This window comes from Drosophila virilis, chromosome 2 (assembly GCF_030788295.1).
Source record: "Drosophila virilis strain 15010-1051.87 chromosome 2, Dvir_AGI_RSII-ME, whole genome shotgun sequence".
Lineage (NCBI taxonomy): Eukaryota > Metazoa > Arthropoda > Insecta > Diptera > Drosophilidae > Drosophila > Drosophila virilis.
This window is the reverse complement of record NC_091544.1, coordinates 31,192,881-31,216,872: the sequence shown is the minus strand read 5'-3', so window position 1 is coordinate 31,216,872 and position 23,992 is coordinate 31,192,881. Positions and strand designations below refer to the sequence as shown.

General features: G+C 40.2%; 4 protein-coding genes across 5 annotated transcripts; 3 read left to right on the top strand and 1 right to left on the bottom strand.

Moving 5' to 3' along the window:
* The first annotated feature begins 6 nt into the window (after positions 1–6).
* Surf6 (Surfeit locus protein 6) lies at positions 7–1,197 on the top strand. Its single transcript, XM_002056489.4, has 2 exons — positions 7–257; positions 312–1,197. The coding sequence occupies exons 1-2, from the start codon at positions 89–91 to the stop codon at positions 1,133–1,135; spliced, it is 993 nt and encodes a 330-aa protein (XP_002056525.2). The 5' UTR covers positions 7–88; the 3' UTR covers positions 1,136–1,197.
* A 104-nt stretch (positions 1,198–1,301) lies between these two features.
* Positions 1,302–7,157, top strand: ClpX (Caseinolytic protease chaperone subunit). Its single transcript, XM_015170328.3, has 7 exons — positions 1,302–2,172; positions 4,004–5,120; positions 5,477–5,753; positions 5,818–5,967; positions 6,045–6,266; positions 6,327–6,536; positions 6,860–7,157. Exons 1-7 carry the CDS (start codon positions 2,115–2,117, stop codon positions 6,890–6,892), a joined length of 2,067 nt encoding a protein of 688 aa, XP_015025814.1. The 5' UTR covers positions 1,302–2,114; the 3' UTR covers positions 6,893–7,157.
* A 1,497-nt stretch (positions 7,158–8,654) lies between these two features.
* On the bottom strand, positions 8,655–17,372 carry LOC6632505 (serine/threonine-protein phosphatase 2A regulatory subunit B'' subunit alpha). 2 transcript variants are annotated; one of them, XM_002056487.4, is made up of 9 exons: positions 17,204–17,372; positions 14,114–15,865; positions 13,902–14,032; positions 10,986–11,080; positions 10,290–10,523; positions 9,950–10,220; positions 9,444–9,893; positions 9,213–9,371; positions 8,655–9,131 (listed from the first exon to the last, which is right to left on the bottom strand). In XM_002056487.4, exons 2-9 carry the CDS (start codon positions 15,498–15,500, stop codon positions 9,066–9,068), a joined length of 2,793 nt encoding a protein of 930 aa, XP_002056523.1. In that variant the 5' UTR covers positions 15,501–15,865; positions 17,204–17,372; the 3' UTR covers positions 8,655–9,065. The 2 variants fall into 2 exon arrangements, with proteins under 2 accessions (XP_002056523.1, XP_032289573.1); XM_032433682.2 differs by having other exon boundaries at positions 17,327–17,354.
* Positions 17,373–20,558: 3,186 nt separating this feature from the next.
* Positions 20,559–22,424, top strand: ninaE (neither inactivation nor afterpotential E). The gene is made up of 7 exons (XM_015170329.3): positions 20,559–20,609; positions 20,671–20,754; positions 20,819–20,888; positions 20,955–21,445; positions 21,506–21,653; positions 21,709–21,986; positions 22,044–22,424. The coding sequence occupies exons 2-7, from the start codon at positions 20,747–20,749 to the stop codon at positions 22,168–22,170; spliced, it is 1,122 nt and encodes a 373-aa protein (XP_015025815.1). The 5' UTR covers positions 20,559–20,609; positions 20,671–20,746; the 3' UTR covers positions 22,171–22,424.
* Positions 22,425–23,992: the final 1,568 nt, after the last annotated feature.

Sequence of the window (23,992 nt, the reverse complement as noted above, 5' to 3'; positions counted from 1 at the left end):
TGCCTTCTCTAATGAGCTTCAACTGCACGTGTGAGCTCAAAGTAGTTATTTGTTTTCTTCAAAAAATTGAGTTTTTAACAAGATTTCTATGGATTATATGACTGATGAGGAGGCGGTTAAGAGCGTTTGGGAGTACTACAACCGTGAGAATGGCAAAGAGGAGCCGAAGCAAGACCGGGCGACGATCAGGAAACGATTTGAACAGAAAGTGATCCGTCTATTAACAATACACAATGTGCCTTACTCCAAAAAAGAAGGTGAAAACACATTTAATCTATAGTTATCGTTAAATTTATGCAACATTATTCCAGATGAAGACACTTACGAGGACTATTTGCTGTCTGACGAGGAAAATACGCCAAATCCAAAAGGTATAAAGCCCAAGTCGTCAATCAGAACTGGACCCGACGACGAAGAAGATGTGGACGAGCGCATTGCGTCCATAAAGAACAAATTACGCCAGAAGAAACGTCCAACCACAGAACGACAACAGAAAAGACGTGAGGCCAAAAAGCTTAAACAAAGCAAGGGTGTGCAAAAGCTGCTGCTTTCCTCGGCAAAATCAATCAAAAACGAGAACATTAAGCAAAAGAAAGCGAGGAACGGGTTGATCAAAACGGAGTCAAATCAATCTGGGGATGCCACGGACAGCAAAGCAGTTATTCAGCCCGTTAAAGTGGAGCCAGTGTTCAACGAGGAAGCCAAAATTGTTTATTCCAAAATTGATTTTGCGGCTAATCCAGGCGCTAAAGCTAAGAAATCGCATCAGAATCCAAAAGAAATTCTAAAAAAGCTGAAAGATACGCGTCAGCACATAAACAAACTCAAGGAACAGGGCGAAGCAGACAAGGCAGCCGAATTACAGAATGATATTGCCTGGAAAAAGGCATTTGACAAGATTGAGGGCAAAAAAGTGAAGGATGACACCAAGCTTCTGCAGAAAGCCATCAAAAAGAAGAAGGTGGAGAAGCGGACGGCAAAGAAAAAATGGACAGAGCGTAAACAGAAGGTGGATCATGATATTGCGAAGCGTCAGAAGAAGCGACAGGAAAATCTTGACAAGCGCAGCAAGGATAAGAAGAACAAGAAATTGAAGAAGGCTAGCAAAAAGGGCCGAATTATACCCGGCTACTAGCTCCTGTTGGCAAATAAATTAGATTAACAAGTCAAATATAAAAAAAAATTGACAAAACAAAATTCAAAGTGCTTTTAAATTTCCCTCTATATAAATTTTTTTATATTTCTGGCCGTAATTTAGTCCAAATTCTTTTGTGTATTTTTCGATAACCTTTTGGTCACTTAATGTCATTGTATATACCACGGTGCGCAGCACAGGCAAGAAGAAGAGCCGCGCGCAACAGCTGTAGTCAAATCAACAGCTGCTCAAAGACTCGCATTGTTGTATTTTGTGAACCAAACACAAGTTCGGGCTTGCATCAGAAATAGCGTCGCGTTATTACCAGCACAACCAGGATAGAGAACCGGTGGTGCTTGGACGCAATTTGATTAAACTGTGTCATGGATCGTCAACAAAAACGGCTTCAAAAACAAAACTGCTAGTGAATACCAAAAAAACAAGCAACAATAAGAAGAAGCACATACTGTGACCAGCGCGCACGAAACAACGTGGGAGAAGAAATCAGAAAAACCGAAACACACACTCACAGCATACACAAATACACACACGTACAAATACAAATACATGCACACACCGCCAAACGAGTGCAGAGATACAGCAACGCGCCGAGCGCAATCTATTTTATTCACATTTTCCACACACAAAAATACCAGCAGCGCGCAGCGAAAAATTAACAATTGCGTCGTACAACAGATCAGAAAGAAGAGGAAAAACGCTTTAAAAAATATATTTTTTGCGAGTGAAAATCAACAATTGCTTCAGAGAATTGTGCAAGGCTGAATCGAATGACCAGCAATATTTGCTTGTCAAAATAGTCCAGAACAAGCTGGCAACAACAAGAACAAAATATTAGCAGCCCCCGAACAGTAGCAGGAAGAGAGTATTGTGTGTCTGTGTGTGTGTGTGTAAGAGAGAGCAGAACCGCCAGCTGAGATTCCCGTAATACCAGCAACATCAGAGCAACCAGAGCTTCACAATGAGCATGGTACGGCGCATCATTTTGCTGGCTCCAAGATATAAAATTTGGACAAAGGGTAAGCAGAAAATGGCAATTCACAATCAATCGCGAACATACAAAACATATTAAATTTATGATTTGCTGTGCAAAATCGTATACGTAACTGCGTCATTTGCTGAGAGCGGGCCGTCACGTAGCCGCAGCAGCCGTAAGCAACAGCAGCAGCAATAACAAGAATATCAGCGAGTCCGTTAGGCAAAATGCTTATCAGAATTTCTTTGCTGCATAATAAACGTTACACTCACTTTTGGCTTATATGAAGGTCGCATTTGGCTAACAAGGCTGGCCCGCAGGTTTTGAGCCATTGATTTAGAGCCAACTCGAATGAGTTACATGATTTAAATTCATGTCAAACAGCATTTGGCGAAGGTCAACGTTGCATAGACATAACGTTATTCCAATCAGACAACGTAGCATGTATCGTATTTGTGCTGATTTGTTGTGTTGTTGCTGTTCGATTTTTTGTTTACAGCGGCGGCGGCGGCGTCGTCGGCGACAGCGGCCGCGTTTTTGAACTGAACTTGAATTGTTTTTAAATGTGGTCGAGGTTTAATTATTGTGGTTACGGCTTTGACGCAATGATCGGCCGCTTGAAAACATACATTTTTATGTATGTACGTATGTCCAATGTGCACAAATGGCAAAAGTCATTTTTCCAGTGGTCGCAGGTAATAAACTTTTTCTCTATAAACGTAGCCAGCGGTTGGGCGGAAGTGTGGAAAGGCCAATTATATAAGTGCAAGTTGTTAGGGTATTATGACGAGTCGTTTATTTAATGTGCACTTTCATGTACAGTAAAATCTCGACAGACGAACAGACTTATTTGACAATTTTCAAAACTTTGTTGTACAAAGATTTCCCCAATAAACTTTGAAATAAGCTTACGACAGGAAATATTTGTTTTACCCAAATTGAAAACGGTTCTCATACAAATATTTGCATTTTATCATTAAAAAAGTTGCTGATATTTCGCGATATTTTCCCGATTCTAAATCTCGAAAACTTCACAACCGAGTTTTCACTCTATTGCTATTCGACTTATTCTTTTTTTTTGTTATTATTACAAATACAATTTGAACCCGTCATTATATAGTATTCAAATTCATTATTTACTGCTGAAACTGCATTTTTTTTTTACCGAGTTAAATATCAATGCCCAACATTTTCCCCTGAACTTGTCAGTTTTTTTAGGCTCTAATTGAATAGAATCATTTTTATATGCGTAGCTGCTAATTGGCCTTGGATTACTTCCACTATCAGCGAGAACAGCAATTTGCATGAATTGTCAACAGACACCAGCCCACCGAACCCCAATATAAGGAACGGATTGAACCGAGCCCAGAAATGGGACAATATTTTTGATCTGATATTTCCACAATAGCTACCTGATATAGCCAAGCTATCTTGATAGGATTCTGCTTGTAAATATATATAAGTCCAAGGATTCGGAAATGCGATATTTGTGTTTCTTGCCCAAAGTTCATTAAGATAGCTTCCAGGAGCGCTATAGACATTTGGCTTTATGGATGCATCTGTTGATGCATATATATATATATATATATATATATTTAATGGGGTAACATGGATAAAAATATAGAAATTATACAAATTGTCTAATAAGTTGAGTAGAAATTTTATTCTGAGATATACTGGCTCGCATTCTCATATACAATACATTATATAACATGCGATAATCATGCCATTATCACAAAGCTGTCTACAATCTGCAATCTGAAGTTCTTGGCGGAGGGTTCAATGGACGAACTGGACGACAAAGCAAATCAATTTGCAGCTTGTAAATTGTCATATTTAATAGATACTAAACTCTTCCCTTCACTCGTTCGCAGGAAGCAGCCACGTACAGCACACACCCAAATGCATCATACTGAGCACAGGGCTGGAGGGCAGAGCGATTGCCGTGCGACAGTTCCATTTGGCCACACAGCACTGCACCGCCAATGGGCATATGCTGCTGGAGCCGCTGGTGGCCATACCCGCCTACATTGACATCACGAATGGTGTCACATCCATGTCGGATGCGAGCAGCGGCACGGGCACTGGCACGGGCGCAGGCACCGGCGCCGGCACTGGCACAGGAACTGGGCCTGGCATAGGTGGCAGCGGTGGTGCCGGCAAAGTGCCTGGCGCGGGCGCTAGCGGCAACGGTGCGAACACAACCGGCGGCGGCGCTGGTGGTGATAAGTTTTTGTCCTGTCCGAAATGTGGCAGCGCGTGCACTCAAGTAGAGACATTTGTCAGCTCAACACGCTTTGTGAAATGCGCCAAGTGCAATTATTTCTTTGTGGTGCTCTCCGACGTGGAGACCAAGCAGCGCATCAAGGAGGAGCCAAAGAATCAGCGTAAGCCGCCTCCGCCGCCGCAAAAGATCATGGAGTATCTGGATAAGCATGTCGTGGGCCAGGAATTTGCCAAGAAGGTGCTCGCCGTTGCCGTTTACAATCATTACAAGCGCATCCATCACAATTTGCCGCAACTGCAGCAGCCAACTACAGGCTCGGCCAGCGCAGGCGGCGGACTGGATGGTATACCGCGCACGGATCTGCTGCATATCACCGGCATTGGGCACACACTGAACAGCACGCCGGGCAGCGAGCTGCCGCCAAAGCCAGCCCAAATGGGTTTGGGTGGTGGACTGACTGGTTCCGGTTCCGGTCTCGGCAGCGGCCTGCATAGCAGCGCCAGCAGCGTCGGCTCCGCGCGCAACGAACATCGGCCCGGCTCCGAGATACTGGACAAGCAGAGCAACGATGTCAAGCTGGAGAAGAGCAATATCATAATGCTGGGCCCCACGGGTTCCGGTAAAACCCTAATTGCCCAGACAATTGCCCGCTGTCTGGATGTCCCATTTGCCATCTGCGATTGCACAACGCTCACCCAAGCCGGCTACGTGGGTGAGGATATCGAGAGCGTTATATCAAAGCTGCTGCAGGATGCCAACTACAAGTAATTATACTAACACAATAACATAACATATAAAATCTGTTTCCAATTCACGGGAAGAGAATTCCAAGCTTGGTACCCAACCATTTCCCAGCCTTGCTGCTGATTAGCCAATCCAACATTCTCTAGTCAGGATGTGATAGATTACTTAAAATTGACTCTTTAATTAATTGTCGTAGCGATCTTCGAAGACGTATTTTATTCCGATAAATACAGGCGAAAGAAATTACTCAGATACCTGAAACGAGTTTGAGTCCGAAACTTCACCCACCATGGGTAACAATTTTCCACAATTGCAGGTGGAATTTTCGAAAACCCTTTATAAGCGTGTATCTCTTCTCTTTTATATTCTCTTGCAGTGTGGAACGTGCTCAAACAGGCATTGTCTTCTTGGATGAGGTAGACAAAATTGGCGCTGTGCCCGGTATACATCAGCTGCGCGACGTGGGCGGCGAGGGTGTGCAACAGGGCATGCTTAAAATGCTGGAAGGCACCGTTGTCAATGTACCCGAGCGCAACTCACCGCGCAAGTTGCGTGGCGAAACGGTGCAGGTGGACACAACGAATATACTATTTGTCGCCTCGGGCGCCTATACGGGCCTGGATCGCCTGATTGCCCGTCGCCTAAATGAGAAGGTGAGAAACGAGCCGTAGCCTCAGAATGAAAGCTGTACTCATCTGTTGTTCGCCTTTTTATTAGTATCTGGGCTTTGGCATGCCCTCGACCAGCGGCTCGGGCCGTCGAGCGGCTCAATCGACAGCGAGTCCCATGGACAACGATCAGGAAGAGCGTGATAAATGCCTGACCAAGGTGCAGGCGCGTGATCTCGTTGAATTTGGAATGATACCCGTTAGTAGCTCGAACTAAACTATCTTTAAATAGTACATATTTACATTTATTATTTACTTACTGCTATTTATGCACAGGAATTTGTTGGTCGCTTTCCGGTCATTGTGCCCTTCCATAGTTTGAACGTCAATATGCTGGTGCGCATTCTAACCGAGCCGCGCAACGCCCTGGTGCCGCAATATAAGGCGCTGCTGGGCCTGGACGAGGTGGATCTATCATTTACCGAAGACGCTGTAGAATCAATTGCCACATTAGCCATGGAGAGGCATACAGGCGCGCGTGGTCTGCGCTCCATAATGGTAAGCTCTAAGAAATGTTGATCAATCAACCGATCTTAATCATAACATATATATTTACAGGAGACCCTGCTGCTGGATCCCATGTTCATCGTGCCCGGCTCGGATATTAGAGGCGTACACATTACCGCGGAGTATGTGCGCGGCAATACGAAGCCCGTTTACATTCGCAATAGCGACGAGGATGCCAGCGTGACCGGCGATGGCACAACGGAAACAACAGATTCGGAGCCCACCAACGATAATGATAAGAACTTTGAGGATAGTGAAAAAGTACGGCTCAAACAGTAAACGCTCAGTTAACAAACGCAGTAAACAAAAGCTAAAGCGACTAGCTTAACAACAGCTATAACAACAACAACAACAACAACAACCGCAGCAACAACAACAACACAACAAAATGCAAACGCTTTTTCTTTTGTTTTTACCCATCTCCGAAATTTGTGCCTGCGCTTTTCATTGAATTCACTTTTTAGACTTCTTAGAGTTACATCCTGTTAAAACATTTTCTGCTTTGCAATTTGCTTTAATTTCGAACTCTATTTAATCTTAGTACCAATTTATATATGATCGTTAATGTGTTATATTATTTTTAGTCACGTTTAAATGATACTTTGGTCGGTACATAGCCCCCTACTACCTGTCGCACAATTTTTGAATGGCTCTTGCGCAATTTATATACATATTATATATATAAAAATTATATCGCTCTCCCCCTATGCCCAATGCACCTGTGATTCAGAATTGACAAGCAGCGTAAATTGTTTATGCACGCAGCCGTTCAAAAATAGTTTGCAACATTCAATTCAAATAAGGCCAACTGTAAAAACAACATTCACTAGAATTGTAATTCAAAAATGATAATAAAAAATACACCACTTTTTTTAAAAACAATCCATAAGTGCGACTAATTAGAGCAAAATAAATATGAGTACGACAACAGTCTATGCCTGTTGCGTCTTTCATAAACCCTATATCTTTATATAATATATATTTCAATAACTCTCAATACATATATAACTAGGCAAAAGCAAAAGTGCGTTACAAATTTTTTGGTAGCCCAATTAAAGAGATGAGAAGCAAATTATATTTTTAACTAATTTAAGTTGTACAAGGAAACGTAAAAAAAAATTAAAAAAAAAAACAATTAAAAAAAAACATTAATAAAAAAATAAAAATGAAGACTTCAATATCGCTATCATGGCTTGAGGGGGACTATTTATAAATAAAACCCTTGTAGAGGGATTTATAATTTTATGATGAAATGTTTAATGCATAGAAGACATCTCCGATCCGAAAAAGTAAGTATACAATCGGTTAGTATCAACTGTCTCTCCGCATGTATAAATTCGTCAATTACAGAAATTTAAAATAAAGTATGGCCATGTCGGTCAGTTTGCTGGAGATGGGCGCGCAACAGGCCCGATCGGATGACTATCTCATCCAGCTGACATAGGAACGAACTGTCAAAAAGTAGTCTTGTATGGCGATCTTATTGTTTTTCAATATATTTTAACCAAAGTTGGCACATATAAGTTTCGCTTTGCTTCCTAAATATGCACACATATGGAAAATCAACATCGGACTTATATATAATACTAGCGGGTATAGCCTGGCCTTGCCCGTGGCACTTATGTTATAAAATCAATGTTCTCGAATAGCTTTGAAAATGATTTTGAAACTGAGCGGACAGTAAACAAACTACTCTCATACAAACGTTTTCCGTCATTTCCAAATCGCTGAAACACTTATTTATTATATTCTTATATAGAGATTTGATGCAAATCGGACACAGCTTAAAATTCTCGAAAAATTACTTTAAAATGCACTTTCCATCGAAGGAGCTTAGATTTTGCAAAATATGTGAAACACGTCTCAAATGATTTTGTATGTAGATCCATGCAAATGAATTTGAAGGCAAAAGGCCATCTACCCTCCCATTTCCACCAAGGAGGAGCGGATTTTTCGAAACGTGTGAAACACCTGTCTAATGAACTTTAGCAATGATCTTTGAAAATAAGTTTGAGGACGATCCGATAGTTCACCAAAAAAGTTTCATACCAACGTTTTTCGCTAATTAACCATTGTTGTGCATGGAATTTTCCAAATTGCTGAAACACATATTCATTAAGTTCTTATGTAGAGCTTTAAAAATAAGTGAAGCAAATAGGACACCACTTAAAACTTCGGTTGAGCTCACATCTGTCAAACCGTAAGCCAAACTTCGACAAGGCTATTTAATCACCATGCATTTTATATAGACATAAGTTAATATGAGATGCATTTTAAATAATTTATTTAAATATACACTTTTTTTTAAAGCTTTGCATTTAAAATTGATATTCGTTTCTCAATAATTTCATTATTAATTCAGATGAAAATGCATTTAAACAAATTTATGATTAATTTTATTTATCATATTCAACTAAACAAAATTTGCACAAATTAAATTGACTAAGGTTAACTACTCAATAAAAATTGACTCATGCAACTTGCATATTCGAAACTCATTAATAAATATAATTAAGATTTATTGCACATATGCACTAAAATAATTGTTTTTTGTTTTGTTTTGATCTTTTTTTTTTGGGATTTTTTTTTTTTTGTGTAAATTTTGTTCACGTGGTGTAAAATTTGTATAAAAATTTGTAAGTAAATAAATATATTTTGGTTGCGTGTGTGGGCTGGTGTGTGTCTGTGTGTGTGTGGGGGTGTGTGTGTGTGTGTGTGAGTGAGTGAGGGTGAGTCTGTATAGAATATGTATATAAATAATTAGTTAGACCCGAATTTTGATAACGAGCTTCAATCATTCTCCTCAGATATAAGCAGCTCATACTCCTGTGCCGCAAATCGATCCCAATCGGAGGTCTGTAAAGGCAGGAAGACAATATATATATTTATATATATGGAATATAGTTGGGAAAATGACTGGATGTGGAACATATTTACGGATTCATCGCGCTGTGCGGCGAACGGATCGCGCTGTTCGTGATCTAGATACTTCTCTAGATTAAAGAAGGTATCGAAGAACACGTGCGTCATTTTGCATCGCTTCAAGTCACCCAAGGTAATGGAATCACGGTTTGCAGGCTTTATCATGTCCAGCATCTGTGAGAGTTAACAGGAATCGGCATTATGATAAAAGCTGTAAGGGATCAGGGGGACTCAGGGCTAACCCACCTGACAGAGGCAATCCTCGAAGGGCAGGCACTCAATGCCAATGCCCTCCATGCGCTGCTGTTGCTCCTCGTAGAAATATTCGAGCTCGTACATGGAGAGGGCGCCATCGCCATCAATGTCCATGCAGCGGAACCAGTACTCAATGGCCGTCGGTGTGCGCTTATCCTCCTCGGAGAGTATGAACCAGACGAAGTCCGTGTAGGACATTTTTGGTTCATCGTCGGGCTTTTTTTTGTTATCGCTGCGCGTCACACAGCCGGAGAAGATCCGTTCGACAATGCGCGTGGAGAGCGCATTGTCGCTGTGCTTGGCCAGATCCTCCTGATTAATGAGCAGATCGTGATCCTTATCCAGTTCCCAGAACTTACAATAGATCACATAGAAGTGCTCGTAGCTAAAGAAGGCCATTATCTGATTGATATCCTCCTCCTCCTCCAGCAGGCTAATCATCTGAAATGCTTCGATTATTATTTACTTCTTAGTGTACAATATGTGAGTGGACTCACCTCCAGCAGATCGGAGCGCTTGAGCTCCGATATTGTTATCTTGCCGCTCCAGCTGCGATTCACCGAATAGAAGATGCGCGCGATGACCGTGTGCACGTATCTGGAATGGAATTCGGTGGCCTCCTTCAGGAACGCCAGACCTGGATGCGTATCAACCACATCTTGCACCATCGGCACCAAATCCTCTGGCACAATATAGGAACGAAAGCGCTGGCCACGCGATAAAATATAAACAAAACGCGAGGCCGCCTCATGGCAATACACATTCATTCTGTTTGAAATTGGAGAAAAGATGAAATTTAATTGAAAATCTTGGCAAGTGATTCCATATTAACTTAACTGCTTCCAGAACTCGACGAAACGCTGACGTTCCACCAGACCTGTGGCACCTGCTTGGCAGAAGATCATGACCGGCATGCGCCAGTAGAAGGGCAGGCCGCACAGCTTTAGGATACGCGGCAGCTCATCCTTGGTCACCTGATTGTTGGGAAAGCTATCGAAGGCGGACAATATGCCGCGTATGACACGTTCCATGGCAATGGTTGGCTGCGGCTTGCCATGTGGAAAGTAGAATCTGTCAAAAGTAAATATAATATTAGATTGACAGATCAAACGGCAAAGGGGCTTTTGCCGGGTATATCCGACTAGGAGATGCCCATACTATCTACAGGAAATCATTTCTTAACTATAGTCCAATCTTAAATAAATGTTTATGGATTATATATGACAAAACAAATGTGTGTATATAGCAAAGCGCAAAGTCTAACATTAAAATGACCCTGTTTTATTTTGAAGCGAATGTAAGGGAATGATAAGTACCCAAAAAGCTAAGTATTCTCTATCTGTGTATAGCACGTTTACTGTATATAGTTCTCGACGGACATGGCTAAATACACTTTGTGTAGTCGGCGATGTCTCCCCTTCTGCTTGACAAATCCCGAAGGTATACCACTTCATGGATCCTCAGATGGTTTCTCCTATTTAGTTCTAGCAATTTGTACAGGGTATGCAAATTGCTGTCATTTACTTTGCTCACCTGGGTATGTAAACGCTCTTTGAACTGCGTATTTCCTTTTGCAGTAGATTTTGTTCCTGTGAGGGCGGCGGCGGTGGCGTTGCATGCAGCTTAACCTGAAGCAAAAGATAAAGTGTAAATATCAATAAATATATACGTAGATATAGTAACTTTTTATAGTTGCCCAAAATCTCAAGTTCATTGTGTACTCAATTAAATTTGGGGCACTTTCTGCACTAAATAAATTGAGAATTTCTCAGTTTTTGCAAAGGAATTAAAAAAATTTGTTTTTGTTTACATTTGCGCGCATTTCTCGCGTACATATTTCCAGCTGCCACGCCCCAGAAAACTGTATGCCCTTTTAATTTATCATAAAATATACTCATTTATTTAAATAAACAAATTGTGCAATTCTGCTTAAGCATTAAATATAACTTGAAAAAATGCTTAACTATTTTCGTGGAAATTACATTAAACGCAGAGAAAATCGGAAAATGAGCAGCAGCTAAATTCACACTCACACGAATTTCTTGTTGTTTTTGTGCTAAATTCAGCAGCAAATTGAAGCTAAATTTACAATATCTTAATTGGCGCCAATAAAAATAATCTACAAAAAGAAATCTATAGAAATTAAAATAGGTGGCTTTTGTCTCAGTGTGTGTGTGTTTCGTGGGGGCACTTAAAAAGTGCTTAATTTAATTAAATTAGGCGCGATTGGAGCTGACAAAGTTAAAGGTTAGCGGCAAATAATTATAAAACAATTATTATCTAAGCAAAAAAAAACATTTGTGAGTGCAATTCAGAATTTCGGATTTCTGTTGTATTAAAAAAATTAATATTAATCTGAGAATATGATTGCAGGTCGTATACTTAATATTTATTTTATATAATTGAATAATTTATTAACACAATATCTCGTTAGAACTTTTGCCTAAAGCATAAAAAACAAAGAAGAAATTTTAATAAATTAACCAATAATGTATTGTGTTATAAATAGCTGGGATTGCCTACAACTGGAAATTTACTTTTTCTTTAGTCTAATATCTGTGCGCATGCTTTTGTTGTGGCTCGATGCTTTTGTGCTGTGCCTTTGTGCACCATATAAGCAGCATTAGCTGCTTTTGGCCATAATTTTCGTATGAGAAGCCACAACTGAGGAGCATAAAGCACGCATGATTTTAAAACTGCTGTCAGCGACAGCATTAATATTAATCTGAAGTCGACACGCAAGATAGAAGAGAACACACACACAGCTATCGTGCGCACATTACGTATACGCACCGATACGCTCAATAGCCAAGCAAAATATTACGCATACGCATAGTTGTTCAATAAATAAATCGAAGAGGCAAAAGAATTCAATTGCGTCTGCTGCGAGAGCAAATAGCACAAATAACTGCAGACAAAGTTTGCGTGAATTATTTATAGCAATTATTTACTTAAAACTCAACAAAAACAAATACAGACAAATTTCACAACAAAACGTAGTAAATGCCATAGCAAACGGGTTATTCTATGAAGTCAGAAACGTTGTAATTAAATAATTGGGCAAAACAACAAAAAAAAAAAAGGCAGAGGATACTTTTTTTCAAAACCCCAGCAACAATAGTCGTGAAAAAAGTGCATGCGATTTGCGTTTGCTTAAATAATCATGTGCTTGTATTCTGCTGTATTCTTATGCCCTTAAATAGGGTATTTTATGTGTAATGCAAAGAAAGAAACAACTTTGACAAGTTGATAAAGCCATGTCTAGTTAAGTCCAGCCTAGTTTAGTCCAGTCTAGCCTAGTCAAGCCAAGTCTAGTCTAGATATAATATAGCTTCATTGGAAGAATCGTAAGAAAATAATTAAATAATTATTCTCTTCTGCAAAGTCTGATCAAGATTTTTAGATCTTTAGAAACAATCGATTTTCGCAAGGGTATACAATATTCAACGTGCCGAATATAGCATTAAGTTTATTTTGTAAATTTTTTTTTTTCGCCTATGCACGATCGTGCTGATCGTAAATGCTTAATTTGATTGTTTGTATACGAGAGAATATATGCATGCCCAATAGGGGTACTCAATATTTGAGTGCAATAAAAAATAAAGGTATATTATATTTATTTAATTTCGAATCAGGAATTATAGAAATATTGATATATCATTAGTTCAGCTTTAAACTAAATATAGACAGAAATTTCATGGGCATTAATTACTTTTTTTTTAAAAAAGGAATTTGCTTAATATAATTAAGTAATAAGAATAAACCTATAGACATTTCATGCATGGACCCACAGCCTTCTTTATAGTACTATGTGTGGCGATTTATGTCAGGATGCGACTTCTGATCCCAAACTGGGAGCAGTTAATATATTTTCCCAATAAGAGAGTGGGCTACAAATATGGCTCATCAATAAAAAAAAACTAAATATGAAGGTTGCTGGTTCCAAACTCCTTTTTTCAAAGATCACAATATATGCTTCGAAAACGCGCAGATTTTAGACTAGAATCTAGCATTTGGAGTTAAAGCAGCTTATCTTGAGTAACCCTAATGGGATATTGGCCAATTGTATTGTTTTCTATGTTCTGTATATATGTAGATATATATATTTCTGGTCTCATCTCCGTTGGCAAGCGATAGCTACATGGCGATGGCGTCTTGGGGTAACCTTAAATCAATCAATGATGCTAAAGCGGCCCGATAACAGCCACACGATATATTCTAATTGCGGGGGCAGGTGGCGAGCGAAGGGGGAGGGGAGGTTGGGCTAGCGATTTGTTGCAATTGTTGCGGGGCTGTGGTGATTTTTTTTTCATTCGCAATGTGCAACTGTTAGATAACCACCGTCACACACACACACACACGCACACGTACACACACGCGCACATGCACAGCGAATTTATGTAGTTTTATTTTGGAGTGTATTTTTCTCTGTGGGGGATGGGCTCTTACCTTGAGCAGACTCTTGGGCGGCGCATCCGCTGGCCGTTTGATATCGAGAAACGAGTTGCGCACATCCGGACGCTTCTCAAAGAGCAGCACACGCTCGGCAACAGAACCACGTGTCAGGATCGGTCTGCCCACTGTTTTTGCGTATATATATATTTATATATATATGTTAGGCGGCAAATCAATAAGTAATTAAATTAATTTGTTATAATTACAATTCTTATCCTGGCCATTGGTGAGCGCTGCACGGCTGCCGCTAGTCGGTTTGGTTTTATTCAACGTTGGCATCGTTGTGTCCGCCAATGTTGCTGGCGTGTCAGCGCCTGCTGCTGCTGCTGCTGCTGATGCATTGGCCACAATGTTGCTGGCTTTGCTGTTATCAGTGTTGCCGCTGCGATTGTTGCTGCCGCTGCTGTTAGTCAATTTGCGCGTTATTGTTGGCTTTTCTTTGGTTGTTGCTGCCGTTGCCGGCTTCTGTTGCTGATCGCTGCTGTTGCTGTTGTTCTCTTTGGTCTTGTGGAGCTTGCGACCGCCAATTGCTGGCTCGCTGGCGCTTTTAGCTGTCAAATCAAGCACTGACACGCCCACACGTGGTGCATCTAACACATCCACGTGGCGTATGTTGCTGCTGTTGCTGGTGCTGCTGCTGCTGTTGTTGCTGCTTGTTTTGCTAAGTTTCTTTGTGGGCTGCTCTGCTGCTGTCAACTTGCTGCTGCTGTTGCTTAAACTGTTGCTGCCTGCTTTGCTGCTGCTGTTGTTGCTGTTGCTGCTTTGCCGCTTTTTGGCAGCTGTTGCCGCCGCTGCGGCTGCCTCCTTTTTGAGCAGCTCGCTGATTTGCAGCAATTGCTGCGTCTGTTGCTGCGACAAATTGTTTACATCCAGCTGCAAATTGATGTCATAATTGAGATTCACATCGGGCTGTGTTTTGGCTGCCACAGCTGCCACTTTTTTGGGCGATTGCAGCGCCTGCTGCGCCGCCGGCTCCACTTGACTTAATTTGGCCGCCTTGCCAGTTGTTGCTGCTGCTGCTGCTATTGTTGTTGTTGTTGCGCCCGCTGTCGCTTTTTTCAGCTTGCCATTGCCGTTTGACTGCACGGCCATGCCCACTTCCGACTTTTTATTGCCACTTTTGCCCCTCTGTTCTTTGTCTTTGTTCACAAAGCTGGTGACCATCTTCTGCAAGCCCTCAGCATTGCTCAGATCCGCCGCTGCCGTCGCCGTTGCCGCCGCAACAGCAACATCCGCAAAATCGCCGGTGGCCGCCGCATTTGTGTACATCTCGAACAGCTGGGCGGGCGGCATGCCCCGACTCTTCCACGTGTGATAGATGGCATCGGCATGCTCGCTAATCTTATTGGATAGCTCCTCGATCTCGGCGTGCGCATCGCTGCCGATCCGTGAGGGGGATTTGGGGCTCGCAGTTGCAGCTGCAGCTGCAGCTGCAGCGGCAGCAGTTGCCGGTTTTCGTGTGGTTGTTGTTGTTGTTGTCGTTTTGCTGGCTGTTGTCATAGCCACAGCGCTGCTGCCGCTGGCGCCGCCGCTACTGCTCAGCTTTTTCGCCTTGGTTGTTGTTGTTGTTGTTGTCGTTGAAGACGCCTGCATTTTTTCCCCTAAATTCGTTAACGTATTTTCCTAGTTTTCCTCCTCTCTGTATTTTCTTTTTTTTCGTTTTTTTTTCACGCACAATTTTTATTTTCAAAAAATATTCACATTTTCGATTTGGTCTGTGTGTTCTCTTTACACTCGAACAAAAACTGTGCGTTATTGTTTGATTTAGCTCTGACGTTTTTGCAGCGAATTTCCGAATTCGGTTTTTTTATTTTTTTTTTTTTTCTTAATATTTTATTCAGTTCCACATTTCAGAACTCAGTGGGCTATGTAATTCTGTTTGATTTTAACAGATTTCTCGTGCGTTTCATTCACTTTTCACATTTTCCTCGTTTTAACTTTTCTCCGTATGGCGAAATCTATTTATATAAAGAAATACCAAAATTTCCTATTTCGTTAATTTCAGACGCCGCCGAAATACACAGCCCGCAACGTAGACGCAGTCGCACACACACACACTCGGAAACACACACACACAAACAATTATATATATATATATATATAACGGCGGCATTAGCATCGGGATCGGAGCATCATCTCAATACGTAAAACGCGCACACTGTGCACAGTGGTTGGAGTACAATTTTAAATGTACAAGGAAAAGCTCTTATAGAACGCGTAAATAATTGTTTATTATTTTATGAGATTTATTCAATTAAAGAGAAAAGTTTTATTTTTTTTTAAATTAATAAAATATTTGGGAATAGTCAAAACTTTCCAATATATACTTTTAAATATTATAATAAACTTAAAAAAAAAAGATTTTTTTATTTTGTATGTACGTTTATTGTAAAACAGTTAAAAGTCAAGGTTAATTTTTTGGTCATAAATTATTTTCAATGTTTTTCTTTTATGTTTTCGCCTATTTGCAGGTATTATAGTGTACATATGCAGACTGCCTTAACTTTGTTTATTTTGGCATTTATTTGTTTATTTATTTTGGGGCAGTTTCAATAGTGAAGGGTGCATAATTCACTTAACATATCGTTGGAACTAACTAATAAATAAATTTTCACACTTGCGTGCGAAATATTTTGTTTTGTTGTTGCAGCAATTAATTTAACAAATGCTCAGCCCGGCCAATTGGAGCAATGCAAATGAGTTGCAGTTCACTGTGCACGCGTAAGAAAAAATCGAGAGGCTGCCCCTTTGCCCGTTGGCGGCATTTTTGCCTTGTTTTTACGTTCAGCGGCGGCGGCGGCTGCTGCTGCTGCTTCTTCAACTTTGTACTATTTATTCGAAAATAAATATCGAAGTAGTTGCCGCTGCCGCCGTCGCTGCTGCTGCCGGCGCTGTTGCTGCTGCTTCCGTGCTGCTTGCCACACACTTTTCTACTGCACTTAACATACGTGCTTAAGTCTGTGTGAGTGTGTGTGTGTGTGTGTGTGTGTGCATGGAGTCGGCGCTATCGAGTATATTTGGATGTTTGTCTGGCTTTATTAATGATTTAATTGCATTTATGCCCCAAAGGCGTGCGCTGACGACAGTCACGATGACGCGCGCCGCGTTGCTTGAATTTCGTCATTAATTAATAAACCAAACGAAAGGTTAAGCGAAATTTGCAATTTGACATTTCATTTTGGCCACCAATGAAAAACAAGTTAACAGCGATCAAAGTTGAGCCAAACAATAACAATACACACGCACACGCACGCGCACACGCACGCGCATACCTAAACACATGTTACTGTATTTACACATATCGGCATGCATCTGGCAAAGTTGGTGGAAAACCGTATTTGTGATATTCGTTTGGAATCTTTGACCGGTGCGCTAAAATTAACAGTATATTGCCGTGTTCAGCACAAGAAAATTTTTACCGAGCGCACTGCACGCGAACCGCCAAACGCTGCTGATTAGCTTCGTGTTGTTACTGTAAATCTTTGGCCGCTCTGCTCGCGGCTGAAAATAACATCAGTCGCAGTCGCTGTCGCAGTCTGCGTTGCAGCCTCTGCTAACGTCGCCATCGCTGTTGGCGAGCGTAGTGTGAAGTGGAAGTGATCTCAGCTGTTGCAGCAGCAGCTAATGACACTGAGAACAGACGATTAGGGCGCTCCCACACACACACACACACACACACACGCACACACACACATTAATACGCTCTTGTTCGTTCGCTCAATTGCAAATGAGAGCTCCAACGTCGCCATTTACTTTGGCGTTCTTTGAGCAGCAGCAGCAGCCATCACAGCCAGACTCGCTCTCTTTCTCTCGCTGTTCTCTCACTTACCCCCACACAGCACGCACACTCAGACGCAGACGTAGACGCAGACGCAGACGCAGAACACTTGCCGTACCCACACACAACACGCTGTCGAACAAAAAGGAAATAAAAAATAGCAACAACAACAACAAAAGCAAACAGCACAAATCAAAGCAAAGGTGTTTGTTATTTATACGCTATGCTAGCAGCATGGGGTATATATCATACGTCATACAGCTTGCAGCCAAGAAGAGTTGGAAAATTGTGTATTCAGTAAATTAAGTCAAGGGCACAGAGGGCCAACTACAAATAAAATTATTTCAATTTAAAATTGCACTTATATCAATTCAACTTATTAGGTTATAATTTGTGTAGTGTATACATGGAACAGTGTTCGCATATTCGGTGTCCACTTCATATTTTGTCGAAGAAGAATAAAACCTGAAACATTCATTTCGCCTTTGCTAATGCTAAATAACTTATTTCTGTTGTGACTTTTTGTGTCATGATGTTTGTTGCAGTCGGTTTTTTGTTGGGTTGTTTTTTTTTTGCCTTTTTAAATTGATTTTTTTTTTGGAATTTCTCGCTGTTTCGTTTATATACCTTGTGTGTTTATATGAATTTTGCAGGTGGGCGCAGTTTTGTTTGTTTAAAGCAACTCAAAATGATGTTCGATATTCTGCGCTCTGCTCTGTCATATAAAATTGTCTGATGAGGCATCTTTTTATTATTTACACGTTTGTTTTTCAAAATTTCTACATACGCACACACACACACACAATGCACACACACACACATGCAAAGCCCTAGGCGACAGGCGGATTAACCGCAAACAAGTGTTGTAGCTACTGTGATGACGTTCGAAATGCTCATAATGAGCATGATGATAATCAGCAGCATCAGCGAAGCGCAGCTTCCGGTTTGCGTTCTGTTTGATCTGCTGCTCATTCCTATCTTTATTGCCCGTTGCTGTTTCTTCTTATTCGCCCGCCTCGCACTCTGCTTTGTGGTAATTGATTTTAACCAAAAGATCTCAACCTTTACACATGCTGATTGTCTCGTAAATTGACAGTTATTTAGCGTTCCGCTGCCATATAAGGGTGCCACCATCCCGCTGCCCGCTCCCGCAGCATCCCTCGCATCGGATTAGCTGTGACCCAATTGATGCGTTCGTGTTGAGCTTTTCTGTGCGCATAAAACAAACAAAGCGCTTGATGCCACCATAGAAGATTTGACAAAACCCAACGCCCACACCCCCTAGCGGGCCACACACACCCGAACACACACCCGCACACACACCCGCACACACTCATTTTGTTTAGACGCTCTCTGACATGTGAGACAACACGTAAACAATACAACACGAGCGTCACAATTGAAGTGCGAATAGATCTATTGACGGCACACAGCCTGAAAAAACAGCTTACGTTTAATGCTAAAGATTTGATCTAGGAATATAAATAGCATTAATGACAGATTAAAGTCTGTAGCAGCACTTGTGATTCATAATTGTCATCAAATTTTAAAAAGAAAAAAATATTTTGTGTACAGAATGAATATTAATATATCGACCCTATATTTATATATAAGTATAAATGGAAAAGAAATAAGTAATGCTGCTTATAATAATCCCAAATTATTGATCATCTTAGATTGCCTATACATACAAAATTAATATTATTATTTAGAAAAATAATAAGTATATAATAATATAATAATGATGATGATAATAATAACACTAATTATAATATTAATAAAATAATAGCAATATATTCATAAACTGTAGAAATCAACGAAATTTTACAGCAATTCGTTTTAATTGTTTTTCAATTTTAAGTTGGTGCAGAACATATTTTTGCTAGTTATCGTTAGAAGACGCCAATAAATAATAAAATGTATTATAATTACTATTATTATTATTATTATTATTATTATTATTATTATTATTATTATTATTATTATTATTGTTATTAATTCCATTACATTATCAATATTATTATTATAATTAACAGTATTATCATTATTATTATTATTATTATTATTATTATTATTAATTTTGTTATTAATATTATTATTATTATTGTAACAATGATTTCTTAGTAACTATTTATAGTATGCATTAATAAATTAATTAATAAATAAGTACTATTTATTTATTTATTATTAGCTTTTAACGTATAATAAAATAATAAAATGCCACTTTTCTTTTTTTAAAAATAATATATTCGAATAATGAACGTGTTTTTTTCTTCAGTTTCGTTAAATTTTTAGTCAATTTTCAATCAATTTTGTAGCTAACATAAAAATGAAAGCCTCGCCACAGTGCGTATGCGCAATGTGTGAAAAAATCATGCAGAGATTACGCATACGCCACGTTAAGTCAATGTGCTTGCGATCTGCTGGCATTTGCATGTAGTTTACAGTTTCTTTGGTTTGTGCGGTGCATTTATTGATTTGTTTATGCTCTTCATATTTGCACATTGCATTGACACATTAAATCGCTGACTTTCCACGCCCACTTAGTTTATTTTGATTTGCGTGTGGCACAATGTCAACTCAAGTGTTGGCCCGTTGCCAGCCGGGCACATCTCGAGCTTGGAAACCTTTGAAGTACCTTTAACAAGAACCATAACTATTGACATTGGGCTAGCCAGTTGTCGCGTCATCGTTGGCATTATTATATTTTATATTTTGTGAAATATTTCTTTTGGTTTGTTTTATAAGCCAAAAGCTGTTAACGCCTTTATTTTTAGGCCTTTGAGTGCAAGAACTAATTGAATTTGGTTTGTTTAGGAAAATAAACTATAAAAGCGGCGTCCCAGCCAGGCACAGACGCAGGTTTCAAAAAACCAATCGCCGCGAATAGTCCGCTCCAGTGAAAAACATTCAGGGAAAGATTTGTAAAAAGTGTTAGAGATTTAAAAATTATTACAAAAAAAAAAAATAAATATTAATTTGCAGCTTTTTATGTAAGTCGCAGAAGCTAGTGAAAGCTAAAGCCGGGATATAGTGCAAAAGCGGATATTTAAAATTCAAAATGGAGAGGTAAGCCTGGGACAAAGCAATCTTTATGGATAATACAATTTCGTGTAAAACATTTGTTGCGCAGCTTCGCAGCAGTTGCCACACAGCTGGGTCCACACTTTGCCGCCCTGTCCAATGGATCGGTCGTGGACAAGGTGAGAGAGAGAGAGATGAATGGAGAGGGAGAGGTCGGTTAAATCGTAGTTAATCCATTTTCACAGGTCACACCCGATATGGCGCACTTAATTAGCCCATATTGGAATCAGTTTCCCGCTATGGATCCCATTTGGGCGAAAATTCTAACCGCCTACATGATCATAATTGGCATGATTTCTTGGTGCGGAAATGGCGTGGTGATTTATATATTTGCAACAACAAAATCGTTGCGTACGCCTGCTAATCTATTGGTCATCAATTTGGCAATATCCGATTTCGGCATCATGATTACCAATACGCCCATGATGGGCATTAATCTGTACTTTGAGACCTGGGTGCTGGGTCCGATGATGTGCGACATTTATGCCGGCCTGGGCTCGGCCTTTGGCTGCAGCTCCATTTGGTCCATGTGCATGATATCGCTGGATCGCTATCAAGTGATTGTCAAGGGCATGGCCGGCCGTCCAATGACAATTCCACTGGCATTGGGCAAGATCGCCTATATATGGTTCATGTCGAGCATTTGGTGCCTGGCGCCCGTCTTCGGCTGGAGCAGGTAAGTCAAATAGCTGGTAAAAATCTCTAAATATATATAAATTATATACGCTTTGATTAGATATGTGCCGGAGGGTAATCTGACATCGTGCGGTATTGACTACTTGGAACGCGATTGGAATCCACGCTCATATTTGATCTTCTACTCCATCTTTGTCTACTATATCCCGCTGTTCTTGATCTGCTACTCCTACTGGTTCATCATTGCTGTAAGTTGGCCAGCGAAGAGAGAAAATCTGTCCATTTCACACACTTCTCCCACAGGCCGTCTCTGCCCACGAGAAAGCCATGCGTGAGCAGGCCAAGAAGATGAATGTCAAGTCGCTGCGCTCGTCCGAGGATGCCGAGAAGAGCGCTGAGGGCAAACTGGCCAAAGTCGCGCTGGTTACCATCTCGCTGTGGTTCATGGCGTGGACACCATATCTGGTCATCAACTGCATGGGCCTGTTCAAATTCGAGGGCCTTACACCATTGAACACCATTTGGGGCGCCTGCTTCGCCAAGTCGGCTGCCTGCTACAATCCAATTGTATACGGCATCAGGTAAATAAATAACCCAAATCTAAATCTAATCTGTGCATCTAACACCCGATTTGTTAGTCATCCCAAGTACCGCTTGGCTCTGAAGGAGAAGTGCCCATGCTGTGTCTTTGGCAAGGTGGATGATGGCAAGTCCAGCGATGCTCAGTCCACAGCGACGGCTAGCGAGGCTGAGTCCAAGGCATAAGAGACTACAGCAACAACAATAACAACAACAACGTTTTACAACAGCAACAGCAACAAATAGAACATCAAAACCAACAAAACAACAACAGCAAGAACAACTGCAGCAACAGAACGAAACGCTTTCGAATAACAATAATATCAATTTGTTACATAACATAACTATGTTAACTAACATATGTCAATTTCAAGCTTCTGCAATGTCAATAAAGACTAAAAAATCTATTAAAAAAAAATAAAGGCAAACGAACTAGAAAAGTTACATAATTGTTTTCCAAAATTAACCTTAAATGGAAACACGTTTGAGCCCGGAACCTATAGATTTTCAATAACATTTATGCTGAAAAGTACAATTGCAACTGATTCAACTAACTTTACATACTGCAAATAAAACAATTACACACATTCAAAAATAAGCATAATCTGCAACATTTGTTGACTCTTTTTCTAAAGTGTAAACTCAATTTGGTTAGTGTATAAATAAAACGCTGTTACAAACAATTGTGTGAAGTGTTTACATAATTACTGCTATAATGTAAACCAACAGCTTCACATTAACATCTCAGCCGCATGTTATGGCCCTTCCACACAAACAAAAACGATCATTTAGTTAGCTCATTTCATTATTTATTTATTTATTTATTTATTTATTAATGGTCGACAAAACGAGTGTCTTCCTCATTATTCAAAAGGTTGTACAATATAAGTATATTCTAATAGCCTAGTTAAAGGATACAATTTTCTAAATAGCATCACCGACCGATGGAGGTGTTTTATTTGCCAGTCCGGCCAGCTGTGCCCCTTTTCACAGCTAATTTTGTCAGTGACGCTATTAGAGCCTACATCTAAGCAGAAGGTTGTAAGTAGGAAAAAAGTGATCTCAAGTGAAATTAAAAATAATCTTAATTTGCTAAATTAATAAAGAAAATACAATAAATAGGAAAAAAGAAAGTAAGAAAATTGTTAATAAAGTAAAGCAATGTAAGTTAGATAAAGAGTGTTAAGTGGATAGGACAAAGAGAAAATTATTGGGAAATCACCGACACGGTGGGGGAAAATTTTTCAGCCTGTCCGGCTAGCTATGCCCCTGCTCATAGCTGGGAATGGTCAGCGACTTCCCGAAGGTATCCTGAAAGCAACGATTTTATTAGGGGTAGAGACAGTTCGGTAGAGAAAACGTGATGCAAACTATTATAATTTTTACATAGCACGCGAAAAGAATTGTGCATAGCGTAATCAGTTGTGCACGTAGATAGTAATAAGGGGCGATAATTTCTGGTTGGTCTAGCCGGAACAGAGAATTGAAGACGCCCTAGCAGAAAAGGAGAATCAATGTCGCCAATAATCAACTTATGTAGAAGGACAACACCGAGAATTGTCCTACGGTTGATTAACGACGGAAGGTTGAGAAGAAGCAGTCTGCTGGAGTAGGACGGCAACCGAAGATTAGGGTCCCAATTTAAACCTCGTAAGGCAAAAAGCAGAAATTGCTTCTGAACAGATTCAATACGATCCTGGCTGTTGATATACTGTGGAGACCAGATGCAAGAGCAGTATTCAAGGATAGGGCGAACAAGAGAGATGTACAGAAGTTTTGTTATAAAAGGATCGTTAAACTCTTTAGACCATCGTTTAATGAATCCAAGTACACCTTTTGCCTCATTAACAATGGTATCTATATGAAGATTGAAACAGAGTTTAGAATCAAAAATAACGCCAAGATCCTTAACTGTTAGTATACGTTGCAAAGGGATATTGTCGATTGTATAACTAACAAGATAAGGTGTAGTACGATTAAAAGTCATAAACATACACTTTGAACAATT